The sequence below is a fragment of the Branchiostoma floridae genome, chromosome 2 (assembly GCF_000003815.2).
Source record: "Branchiostoma floridae strain S238N-H82 chromosome 2, Bfl_VNyyK, whole genome shotgun sequence".
NCBI lineage: Eukaryota > Metazoa > Chordata > Leptocardii > Amphioxiformes > Branchiostomatidae > Branchiostoma > Branchiostoma floridae.
In genome coordinates this window covers 34856058-34869164 of record NC_049980.1, presented here as the reverse complement: position 1 = coordinate 34869164, position 13107 = coordinate 34856058, and the positions used below count along the sequence as shown (strand labels likewise).

At 45.1% G+C, this 13107-nt stretch overlaps 2 protein-coding genes across 2 annotated transcripts in view; both read left to right on the top strand.

The window, feature by feature from the left end:
* On the top strand, positions 1-5230 carry LOC118410411 (monomeric sarcosine oxidase-like). Its single transcript, XM_035812110.1, has 7 exons — positions 1-151; positions 1188-1323; positions 2524-2774; positions 2920-3138; positions 3760-3877; positions 4326-4469; positions 4722-5230. Exons 1-7 carry the CDS (start codon positions 20-22, stop codon positions 4970-4972), a joined length of 1251 nt encoding a protein of 416 aa, XP_035668003.1. The 5' UTR covers positions 1-19; the 3' UTR covers positions 4973-5230.
* Positions 5231-9005: 3775 nt separating this feature from the next.
* LOC118409232 overlaps positions 9006-13107 on the top strand; it is a 32950-nt gene continuing 28848 nt past the window's right edge. Inside the window, exon 1 of the mRNA XM_035810099.1 lies at positions 9006-9410. Coding sequence (XP_035665992.1) covers positions 9329-9410 — 82 coding nt within the window. The 5' untranslated portion in view covers positions 9006-9328. The remainder of the gene's footprint in view (positions 9411-13107) is intronic.

Sequence of the window (13107 nt, the reverse complement as noted above, 5' to 3'; positions counted from 1 at the left end):
CTGTACGTGTACGTGTAGCATGTCGGCATCAGACAGCCGTGTGTACGACGTGTGCGTGGTGGGGGCGGGGATGATCGGCTCCGCGGCCGCGCGGCACGCCTCCGGGACCGCCGGCACCCGGGTGTGTCTGGTCGGGCCGGGAGAGCCGAAGGTACGGGACTTCATTTGTACTTGTTTATTTGCAGATCTCCATCAGCGAGTTCAGAGTATAATCTCTTATCAGTAATATCAGTAATCAATAATCAAAGTCTCCATAATAATGTAGATTAGGAAGGACCGGACGGTGTAGAGGGAAACATGAAGTGCATCTTTTATTTTTACTTAACGTTGACTTTTCATGCATTTTATCTTCTTGGATTTTCATGTTCATTGCATTTTAGTGTGAGTTTATATTTTTAGCACGGGAGCCTTCATGGTGTGTTTGCACGATCTGGCATTATGATGGCCTCGCCCCTTAGGCATAATGATCTGATCTGTTGGGTATCTAATAGCATACATGATACATGACTTTTCATACACAACTCGTCAGTGTTGGCATACCTGTGTTTGTACTGGCCGTTTGTCAGGGCTAGGCCTGAAAATCAAACATTAAGTCACGTATTTGTCTGGCAGCGGTGTGGATAAAACAATGCCGGGTTCGCGGTCTCCTCTGCACGTTGTCAGCTTATAATGTACACCACTGATCAACTGATCTGTTACTCTTAAAGTAATGGGAACGGCCAATTGAACGGACTTGAATCATGTAGCAGTTTCTCTCATGTATTTTGTATGTATGTAAATGTAAATTTTGTATGTATGTAAATGTAAATTGTGTATATAGACGTATAGGACTTAAAAGGACTCAAGACGATGTAACTTTATCTCTGTTATATACTTTGTCTGACCCTTGCCTCTTCCCTCATGACCTCAATGAAAAGCGGCCTGCAGGCCGATTTGAGCTTTCATGAATAAATAAAGGTTCAAACACAAACAAACAAACAAACTCTCCAAGCAGAGGTTAGGCTCCGACTGTTTTTTAAAACGTTTTTAGTCGTTTTTATCGGGCTTTCTATGTTGTATCATTTCTTGAAGTTCGTTTTGACAATACAAGACATAATACAAAGTAGAAAGGCCGATAAAGATGAAAAAGAAACAGCCGGCGCCTAACCTCTGCTTGGAGAGTACTGATTCGTGACCTCATTCCGCAGGATCGAATGTCCCGCACTATTTTCGGCGCGCATTACGACGAAGGCCGCATCACCCGGGCCCTTGACCCCGACCCGACCTGGGCACTACTGGCGCAGAGATCCATCCGCAGATATCGTGACTTGGAGAGAAAAACAGGTAAGAAATTGTGACGTCACAGCAATATCACATTAATGAATATTAGCAGCAAAATATCGTTTGCTTAACATTATGTGTATATCCCTCTGATTCTTTGACATGTTTTACCGCCGTTAAGGTCTCATTGATGAGTTTCTTCTTCCCATAGACTTCTATGTTATAATTCGTGGTTTAAATGGGCGCGTTCATAATGAAGCTACGTGAAATTTCAGCAGATTTTTCATTCTATGTCGAGCACATTTTCCCTATATCGTGGGAAAAAATTGCCAACGTAAACTATACATAGGAACTTTTTTTTATAGCAATTACAAACTACAATTAGTCAATCCCCACAAAATGCACTTTTTCGCTGCTATTGTACAACCGCACCACTCAGAACCCACGACTGTGTACCTCCGACCTAGCGCGCGGCTGCAAAACTTTACCTACTAATTTCTTCAGTTACAAATAAGCTTTCACCAATTTAACTTTTGAGATCAGTTCCGCTGGCTAAAAGGGAATTTCTCACCGCTAAAAACATGCGTCCGTGCAGCCGTTCATTTTTTTGGCTCGGATCTCTTTTAGGGTACCCACTCGCGGAGTAATACATCAATGAGACCTTAAAATGGATGTAGTGTTTACGGTATTTTTTGTTTGCTTGTAAAAGGCAGAAAAATGTATTGACAAGATTAGCGAAGATTTCGCAATAAACAAGCAATTCACAAAAACATTATTTGCGTTTATGAAGGTTAGACATCCAGGTAAGAAATATTCAAATACAATTCAATCTCTACAACTGGATAAAAACGGATATTTACTTCCGGACGTTTCGAGTGACATCCATCACTCTTCTTCAGCAAAAGCAGAATGAACTAGTCAGAACAATTCAATACCAGTACAGCTAACTAGAAAACTGGTTTAACCACTAAATCGTTAGGATCATATACAAAGGTTACACAAACGGCTCTTCTGTAGGTTTCTCTCTGGGGTTTGGGACAGCATGTTGATTGCTTGTACTTTGTCTAGTTGTTCTTGTGTTTTGGTCACGGCAGTAGACAATCATTCGGCGCATGTAGCGTAGGAGTTTGCTGTTCAGAGCTTTGTAGACGAGTACGGCGTTAAAGTATTGATGTGTTGCCTTAATGTCCTTCAAGCCTAGCCTACCTAGAGAGTACTTCGGTTGATTATCTTGCAGAGGTATGAGGTTCTTTTGTTTTCCAGGCATTAACTTCTTTAACGACGTCGGTTTTCTCGTTATCGGCTCACCTGACGGCGATTACGTCAGAAGCGTGCGGGAAAACGCCCGACGTCATGACGTCACCGTCCAGACGCTGTCCCGCGCCCAGACCAGGAAGACGTTTCCGTTCCTGGAAATCGGCGAGGGGATGGTGGCGCTGCTGGATTCCCGGAACTGCGGGCACGTCTCCCCCAGGCGACTTGTGGCCGCACTGCAGACTGCAGCACACCTGCAGGTATAAATGTTCGGCCGTTCGGCCGTTCCCCCCCATGTAGGGAATTTCACACATTTTCACACATTCTTTTTTTAGCCCGGTAAATGTCGTTTTGAACATATAGTTAGAAGCAGTATTGATACATCCGAAGTCTAATTCGTCCCAGGGCTGTGACGTGGTTGATGACGTGGTTGCCTCAGTGGAGCGCCACCCTGCGAGTTGGGCGCGAGCTGCAGGCGCGACCCTGGCGGTGCGGACGGAGACGGGGAGAGTCATCCACGCCAAGCGGGTCCTGCTGGCCACGGGCGCCTTCACGGCCTTCCGCCGCCTGCTGCCGCCCTCTCTCCGCCCGGACGTCAGGCTCAACGGACAGACCGTCGCGCTGGTTCGGAGGCTTTCTTTTAGCTTGGCTTTGCTTCCGCTTCCCGTAGTAGCTACGGAAAGTTAAAAAGCTAAAAAGGCTTTCATAATTACGTAAATAAGCTAAGCAAAAAAGCTTTTGTAGATACGGAAAGCTAAAAACTGAAAACACGGGGTAAATTTAAAAGGTTGGCACTCTGGTAAGCTTGCTTCATGCTCGTCTGTCAAAATAGCTCTACTTAGCGTGATGCTATTTTGATACGGCTGCTGGTACGTTGTATTCATGGCGTCGAATGGCACCAAATTCCTCACTATACCCTGCCCCTGGTTTAAAAAAAAACAAAAACGGATACCTTACCAAGTGCAATTCCTTACAACATGTCCAAGCTAAGGATTAGAGCCCTATGGCGTAGCAGACGTTTCGAAGAAAATGAGTAACGTTTTTCGACTGTTCCGTTATTCGGCCTCGCCCTTTAATCTCCAAGCAGATTTCTCCGTGGCATAAGACAGTAACATAAGTTGGGGAAGGAGTTTAGCCGGCAGAGGAGTAATATTGGTCACACGCTTATGTTACTATGCCACAGAGAAATCTGCTTGGAGATTATCGCCCTTTGCCTTGACGCTATTTTGATTTCTTGTCTTTTAGGTGGAGATTAGCGAGAGTGACGCCGACCGTCTACAGCGCATGCCCAGTATGATATATAGACACCCCGCTGATGTGGGGCGATGGTTCTACATCCTCCCGCCAATTCGGTACCCCGACGGTGAGAACAACTAAAATTGGCTTTATCTTACCGAGACGGGGGGCGACATAGTTTATCCGGCACTTACAGACACCCCACTTATGTGGGGCGATGGTTCTACATTTTCCCGCCAATTAAATACCCTGACGATGAGGAAAATTGAAATTGGCTTTATTTGTACAGTATTTGTATAATGTCGCAAAACAGACCTTAATCATCTGGACAAACCCAGTTTCTGCTAAAGATCACAAAGACCGTGACGGGGGGCCACATAGGTTATCGGGCAATTACGACCCGCTACTGTAGTGACTGGTCTCTGATGTCACGTGCCAGAAAAGAAAGGGGGGGGGGGGGGGATAACTGCAGACTGGTATATACAGTAAATAGGGTTTAGCCGAAGATTTTGCAGTAAGTCCCAATCTAACCCAGTCCTTTGTTCGTCACGTGTTTCTGCCGTTCTGCCCTCCAGGTAAGTTCTACCTGAAGATCGGCCACGGGTCCCGCTGGGAGGCGCTGCTGCACACGGAGGAGGAGGTCCGGGACTGGTACCGTTCTGGCGGGAACCCGGAGGCGGTTCGCGTCATGGCGGAGGAACTGTTGGCCTTGCTCCCAGGTACGGGGAAAACTTGGAGAAAGACGAACGATTTTGTGTGTAATTTAGATTTGCCTTGACCTAATGATGCCCTGACAAGTTCTAATGAACATTTTACACTTACAGTTCAGTTCAGTTCACCTTTATTTATACTGGTAAGCCCTATCGGCCAACATGTAGGCCGTTCTTCCTTGAGGACCAGTTGACTTCATCTTTATTGACATTAAATCAATTCTATTGACATTATTTTGTGTCCCTTCCAAAACCTTTCAGGAGTGAAGCCGGTCTCCGTTCACGGAGACGCATGCGTGACAGTGAAGACGCCGACAGAACAGCTGTACGTTGACATGGTAACGCCGTCGCTGGGCGTGGCGCTGGGTGGCAACGGATACGCGGCAAAGTCATGTGACGAAATCGGACGAATGGCAGCAAAGATGATCTTGAAGGGGCGATGGGACCACGACCTTCCCAGGGATCAGTTCGGCATTAGATGGGCTGAGAGTCAGCCGAAGTCGAAACTGTAACGCGGCCCTTTACGTACCAGTGGGCATTAATTGCATGCACGACTTTTCATACACCACTTTGTGCACGAAACGTAACAAATTTTGAACACGAAATGTTACAATTTTTTTACTCAAAATGTTACAGAAGCACATCCGGGACCTTCTTCTGAGTCCTGTTTCCTGGAAGCCACGTGTTGAAGTCAGTGGTAATGTTTTTCTGAACTGGAGCGTGCGGTGAAGGCCAACGGCCACCCACCTGCCTGATGAACTCAGTGTGCTGTACTCAGCGTGGAGCACGGAACTAGCTATAGATCCTTCATAAACAAACCTAATGCTCTGTGATTATAAGCCATGTTATCCATCCATCAAGTCACGTGCCGTGTTTTTATGACTGGAATCTAGGAAGAGTGGACAACATTCATTCTAATTTCATGGATATCCAATAAACACATAACATATAAAAACTGCTCAGTCTAACATACAAATGGTAAATACAAGGTGCCAGAATTTTCAGTTAAACACAGATGTAAATGATGTGATCAGCACTGTTATATTAGAGAATGGACAGACAGGACACTTACGGAAACACGAAGAAGAACAAAACCAGAAAAGGGAGGAGAAAAGTAATATTCTGTGGTGGACTAAGGAATAAATGAGGCGTCATGTTGAGGTTCACAGCTCCATCGGTCAGAGTTGGGCGTGGTCCGGCTCCCGGGACCCGGAGGAGATGATGGTTCCCGGCTGTGTTTTGTGGCGGGATCAAAGCCAGGGGAAGAGCAGCGCGCTTCTCTGCGCACAGCGCACGCTCTCCGATGTGTATACATGTAGAGAAGGGAAATGCGTGAGCTGAAGCCTGAGTCAGACTAGTCAGGCTAGGTCATATTAATGGCCCACAGGTAGAGTGAGGTAATCGGAGGTATCTTATGATCTGCACATAATATGAATTTAATAGAAGATACCCTTTGATCTTGTGAAGACAGTGCTGTAGGTTGATGTAGGTTATAAGCTTTTTGCTAGAACTGCAATGAACCTTTTTATGATTTTCTGGTATGCATGTGAAGATATGTAGCATAAGTGATAACCTTTATTTTATATGATGCTGCTAAGAAAATAAGGGTCTAATTCACATACATCAAAACCGGACGTTCCGCTGCAGCACCATAGACGACCGCTGGGGTGTGTGGGCATTATCGAACTTGGCATTTGTTTTCCCGACCCTACCCACCTACCAACCTACCAAACATCATACGGATCCATTCACAGCTTCTTCCAAACAGACAAACAGCACCGAACAAGCAACTCTAGTTTACCTTTATCCGCGGGGTAACCTTTATTCGTTGTTAAAAAACAGGAAATTTAGGGATATCAAATCAACAGACGATAGTTTCAAATTCAAAATGTTGCAGTGTTTAAACAATCGTCTAATGACTTCACACCCCTAAGTTCCCTGCTTTTAGGTACAACGGATAAAGGTTACCCCACGGATAAAGGGAACTAGTCTTGACCTTCTTAGCGATGATAACAAATGAAAAGCGCCCGAGAGGACATCGCCCCCCTCCGCTGGGAAACCGGAATTGCCGCTCACCGGAACCGGCTTGGTTGGGACAGACGCGGCGCACTGTGTGTTATCAGCGCCTGTTTATTTCCTTAGCCATCCTGCCGTGCACTTGCTGCAGCTCCGAGCACCGAGCTTCATATGTGAGCTGACACTGACCGAACTTGGAGGCGTTGCCATGGAAACGGCATCATCTCTGCGGCGTTCCCATGGCAACCCGTGCGGCACATTCTCCCACGTACGGAACAGATGCAGTCCCGGCGTTTGGGCTTGTGTTTTTTTAGCAGGAAAGCACAGAACAACAGGCAAACCTGTTCTGCACTATTTACAGGAAAGCACAGAACAACAGGCAAACCTGTTCTGCACTATTTACAGGAAAGCACAGAACAACAGGCAAACCTGTTCTGCACTATTTACAGGAAAGTACAGAACAACAGGCAAACCTGTTCTGCACTATTTACAGGAAAGCACAGAACAACAGGCAAACCTGTTCTGCACTATTTACAGGAAAGTACAGAACAACAGGCAAACCTGTTCTGCACTATTTACAGGAAAGCACAGAACAACAGGCAAACCTGTTCTGCACTATTTACAGGAAAGTACAGAACAACAGGCAAACCTGTTCTGCACTATTTACAGGAAAGTACAGAACAACAGGCAAACCTGTTCTGCACTATTTACAGGAAAGCACAGAACAACAGGCAAACCTGTTCTGCACTATTTACAGGAAAGTACAGAACAACAGGCAAACCTGTTCTGCACTATTTACAGGAAAGCACAGAACAACAGGCAAACCTGTTCTGCACTATTTACAGGAAAGCACAGAACAACAGGCAAACCTGTTCTGCACTATTTACAGGAAAGTACAGAACAACAGGCAAACCTGTTCTGCACTATTTACAGGAAAGCACAGAACAACAGGCAAACCTGTTCTGCACTATTTACAGGAAAGTACAGAACAACAGGCAAACCTGTTCTGCACTATTTACAGGAAAGCACAGAACAACAGGCAAACCTGTTCTGCACTATTTACAGGAAAGCACAGAACAACAGGCAAACCTGTTCTGCACTATTTACAGGAAAGTACAGAACAACAGGCAAACCTGTTCTGCACTATTTACAGGAAAGCACAGAACAACAGGCAAACCTGTTCTGCACTATTTACAGGAAAGTACAGAACAGGCAACTGTCTGCACTATTACAGGAAAGTACAGAACAACAGGCAAACCTGTTCTGCACTATTTACATCTTATTTCCACTGCGCTGCGACGAAGAGTGGATCATCCAACGAATTTCATGGATAAAGGACGAATTTTACGTTGTGTTTTTTTTTTTTCTTATGGATAAACTAAACTTTACCGAACCAACACCAATGTTCATTGGGACTAAACAAGGCTGACGTAGTCAGCTGAAAATTTGGGGTAAATCCCAATAAACTTTGGTGTCGTATAGGTAAAGTTCAGTTTATCCATGATGTCATTTACCAACACAGATGAACTTTTTAAAGTGTTTCTTTCTCGTCTATTAAATCGTGCACCATAATTATGAAAGCAAGGGACACATTAATCCCATTTTGGTCGTGGCACGTTGTACAGTGATGGCCGTGTTGTGGACATGGAGCCGTTCTACCCGGTAACTTGTGTACTTAGTGTATTGAGCACGTGGAGAGTTCGCACGTGTCCGCTCCCCTCTCCTTGACCGCACTGTCCTGTCGAGCGGGCTCCATATGGAGTTGGCCGTGAGGCTGGGCAAAATGAATTTTGTGTTTCCGCCGGTCTATAACTCGTTCTGTCTAAAAGTAGGGTGTCTAATTTCTCATTTCTTTAAAGTACAGCTTTGCATATTAGAACGATGTTGAAATCGTTTTAATTCTACTGACTTATTCTGTGTATATCCGACGTAAGACTTATTATTTAAAAATTTTTGTTGTCATTAACGTAATGTTTATTTTTTGTGCCATTTATACAAGATAGCGTAGCTTGTGTGTAACATTCTATTTTACCGCCAAGACGGAAATTGATGCTGTGGCACAGAAGGGACGATCACCTTCAAAAGTAGATGTTTTTTTTCACCCAAAGAGATGTCATTAAACAAAGCTAAGATTAACAGCAGAATTTGCCCTTCAAAATGCATGAAATAGCGTTTCAGAGGGTCAAGATTTCAGCATTTTACGGGGCTGCATAGGGATTTCTGCCAATATCGAAAGAACGGATAAAATTCAGGCTGGCTGGAAAGCTGCTACCGACCCTGTTTTTTTCAGGACTGTGTTCTCCGGGCCTGTTACGTAGATCCTGGCGGGTGTCGCACGTGTATTTCCCGCGGAACCTCCCTTGACCCCTGACCTCACGCACGTGTATCTCCAGCGGACCCTCCTCTGACCCCTGACCTCACGCACGTGTATATTCCCGCGGAACCTCCCTTGACCCCTGACCTCACGCACGTGTGTTTCCCGCGGACCCTCCGCTGACCCCTGACCCGGCGCTCCCGCAGGCACGCCCAGTGTTGACTCGCGGTAAACCTCCACATCGGCGCGGCTTTGGCGGCTGGAGGATAAACCATAGAGGTCAGGTCGCCACTGGTTCCCGCACTGCCAGATGATCACACCGCGCACGGGCTGAGCGCTTCCATTCCCTCTAAAGCATCACTGCCGTCCGGAGGTGGATCGCGTTCGCTGAACTTGACGTTGCTGATACTCCTTCGCGCCACTTTTGATCGTTCACGAGCAGAGCGTCTTTTTCGTTGGTTCGTGAACTTTTTTTTTCCGACTGCAGTTGAGTTTTCTTCTTATCTTTTTCCGGAGAGGAAATTGTGGTGATCAGAAGATGGAGCTGACCCGAGTAGTGTTCCTCCTGTCCCTGTGTATGGCGGCATGCCTCGCTGACCACGGAGTGGAGCCGCAGAGCGGTAAACGTCTTTGTTTTGTTTTATCTTTTTCTTTTTGCTGCAAGATGATGCGGATACATACACATGCCTATACACAGATGCCTTCATACACACGCGCGCGCGTACGTACGCACACTGTCAAAGGCGCGCACACACACGCACGCACACTCTCACACTCACAGTCGGTTGTTTACAACATGTGTTTTCATTACGGGAAAAGCTGTGAAATCATTTTTGTAAGTCAGAAGGACAGATGATATTTTCGAATTTCGACAATTACGATGAGAAATAGCTGAAGGAATCTATCTCACTGCAGCTTTTGTCGATGGTTATTGTACGTTCCTGCACGTAAATTTGTAGTCAGTGCATCAATGATCCTGTGAGTTTACTTTATAGAGACCATAATTCATGATATGCTTATATTCGTGCGTCCAAAACTTCTACTTACAAAATAGTTGTAAAATCGTTGCTATGACGCTTTATTATCAGCCTTTCTTAACTTCCTTTCATACAACCATGTAGATTTGCAATTCATACATCTGACTTCTTGTGATGTTTATCATTTCAAGAAAAGCTAAACGTCGCCAAATGCTTCGTTGATTAATGCGAAAATTTCCCCAGACTGTCAAACGATAGAACTTTCTGGATGGCAACTGATTCCTTCCCGTCTACAACTTATCAGCTTTCAAAATAAGTCCACCGCTATCTCCTCGCACAGTTATTTCCAACTTCTTAGTTCACTGCCTTGAAGTGTTTAATGACATCGCTTTGAACAATTTCGTTAAAACAACGCAGTAGATATTGGATATGGAAACTATCGATGGACAGGTGCGAATTGAAGGCTGATGATAAGATGCATGTTTCAGCCTTGACGTGTGAGTTGAGCTTGAACCCACCGCTACCGTCCTGCGAAGTTCACCCGTCCTAAACCCATCTGGCAGGAGTTAGGGACACAAATCCTTCAGCAAAGTCTGAAATGTTCCCTCCGAGTTTTGCTGACACAAACGTCTGGGAAGACGCGTTGACATAAGAAACCCTAGACGCGGGTTCTGAGACGCGAGTTCTGTGCGGCCGTGGCCATGGCTAAGTCCGCCTAATGTGTTTTGACTACTGCGAAAGCTTCACATCTCTACATGGCACGTGATGCTATAACCACATCTCTGCAAGTCGTCAGGAGGTGGTGGTGGTGATGGTGGTGGTGGTGGTGGGGGGGGGGGGCATGTAGCTTCACATCTCTAACTGGGACGTGATGCTATAACTACATCTCTGCAAGTCGTCAGGAGGGGGGGGGGGCATGTAGCTTCACATCTCTGAATGGCACGTGAAGCTATAACTACACCTCTGCAAGTCGTCAGGAGGAGCTCTAGTGGGAAACATTACCCGTTATACATAGAAGTACAACACGTATTGTCATCTTTCCTACCTTTCTAGTTGCGGTTCAGCTTCTTTTCTGTCACTGACGAAAGGTACCGGATTCTGTATTGTGTATGCTATATCCTGGATGTCTAACTAAACGGTACGTGAAGATTTAACTAACGTTATATCCCTGCAAGTTGTCGAGAGGACCTGAAGGTTGAGTGATACCCCTTTATGCTGACAAAGTGGTTTTGTAACACGCGTGTTGTCATCTTCCCTTCATTTGCCTTGTTTTGGTCGTAAACTTGTTGTGTTTCAATTTCTTTTCTGTCGCTGAAGAAAGATAGCCGATGATGTTTGAAAAGTTTGGCTTTACAAGTAACTTTTTTGGACTTGGATGTGTAACCTTCATCAACGTACAATACGTATTGTTTCTCGGTCTGTTGCCATTCTCACATAACGTTATCTACACATTACTTCATTCTTGATTGACAAGTCGGCAAACGATAGTAGTAATGACACAGTCTCCATGGTGATGGAGAATACAAACTTTCATATGTCTAGTTTATTCGATAGTTCGTTCATTCATTTATTCAGAGTTTTTTTCTAATTTTCTTTGGCAAGAAGTTCCATATGCCATCGTTGTCAGTAGATATCTAACGTGGTCTAGCTTTGTTCCTTCTTCCTCTTCATTTTATCTTGATTGCCTGCTATTTTTTTATCCCTGTTCACGTCAGCTGAATCTTTGCCCCCCCCCTCCCACGTTTCCGCCACCTGCACAGAGACCTGTTCACTCCGTCTGACACGAGAGGTGACACCCCTTCGCTCAGACTACTGACTAGCTCTTATAGCCTTGTTTTAGACCTGAGACAGTCTGCTCTTTACCGCGATGTCTGTAACAAGACGTGACATGTCTGAAGCCGAGCGGGGAAATAGAAGGGCACGGTCCGAAATGTGCCACCATGTTGTCCGTGTGCCCTGTCGCAACCTAAGCAATATTACAGCGTCAAAGTGGAAATATTCTGAATAAGGCAATCTGTATGATATTGACATCTACTGCACTGTATTCTCACATTTACATCATCATTTCATACTTCGAGTGGTTAAAAACGGCCCAGAGACAAGTTGAACAAGGATATTCCTTATTATTGCACCCCCCCCCCAATAAGAAATAAGGACTTGATCTGGAATCCTTGTGCAACTCGTTCCCGCGACATTTTTAACGGCTCAATTTATGAAATAATGATGTAAATGTGCTAAAATAGTGCATTAGATGTCAATATTGTACAGACTGCCTTGTTCAGGATATTTCCACTTTTAACAATGTAATATTGCTTAGGTTGCCTTTAAGGTGGACTCTAACTGCACTCGGGGCACTGCGGGGTTCGTTCATTGCGGCACTGTTTTGTTAATCATATAATTCTTCAATAATCTATATATTGCGTGATAGTACAAGTATGACTTAAAAGACAACAAAATACACAAAACGGAAGAAAATTCGTTCTTTATCTCTGAAATCCGTTGAATCATCGACGAGCCCCGCAGTGCCGCACTGGTGCCACAAGTGCAGTGAGAGCCCACCTTTAGACTACTAAGTGAGTCTGCTGTACTTAAATCCGCACCCATAGCCTCCTCTCTTGCTGTCTGTAGCTATACGTGACATGTCTGATGCTATATATAAGTGATGAAATGGAAGGGTGCGACCCGAACACATGTTAACATGTGCCACCATGTCGTGCCTTTGTCAGGGTGATGGGGTGTATTACGTTACTGGATAAAGCTGGCGCGATTGCTAACAGAAGAGCTGGGTTCTTGAAACGTTGGTAGGCTTCCGTTATATCACAAACACAAAGGTCGGCATTTTTATAAAACAGGACAAGGATAAAATTTCAGATCAGAAGAAAGAAGGTATCTATCTGAGTTCTCATAGTACTTGCGAAAGTGATAGACTATGTTCAAATAAACTTTTAGCCCCTCAGAATGGAAAGTAAACTTTACAAGTTCATTTCCGAAAGCAAATGTCAAGAACAAAACAAGGAACTGGCTACGGAAAACACACACATGGTAGCGATATAGAGACCTCAATTATGGTATGTCCGAATGTTTTGTTGATTTCTTTCGTGTGTGTTTTTTTTTTTAATGTAAGTTGAGAAAAACGAAAAGCACCAGTATGATAACACCACCAGGTTCATATTGTCTATGAGTACAGCGTGTCACTTAGGAAGGGAGTTGGCCTAGCCAGAGAGAATCTTAGCCCATGTTAAAACTCGCGAATCAGCGAAGGCTACAGTACTGCCCAGGTGGCAGTGCCCCCCTCCCCACATGTCACTCTGAAGGTCACCCCCCCTCCCCCCTTCGCGCG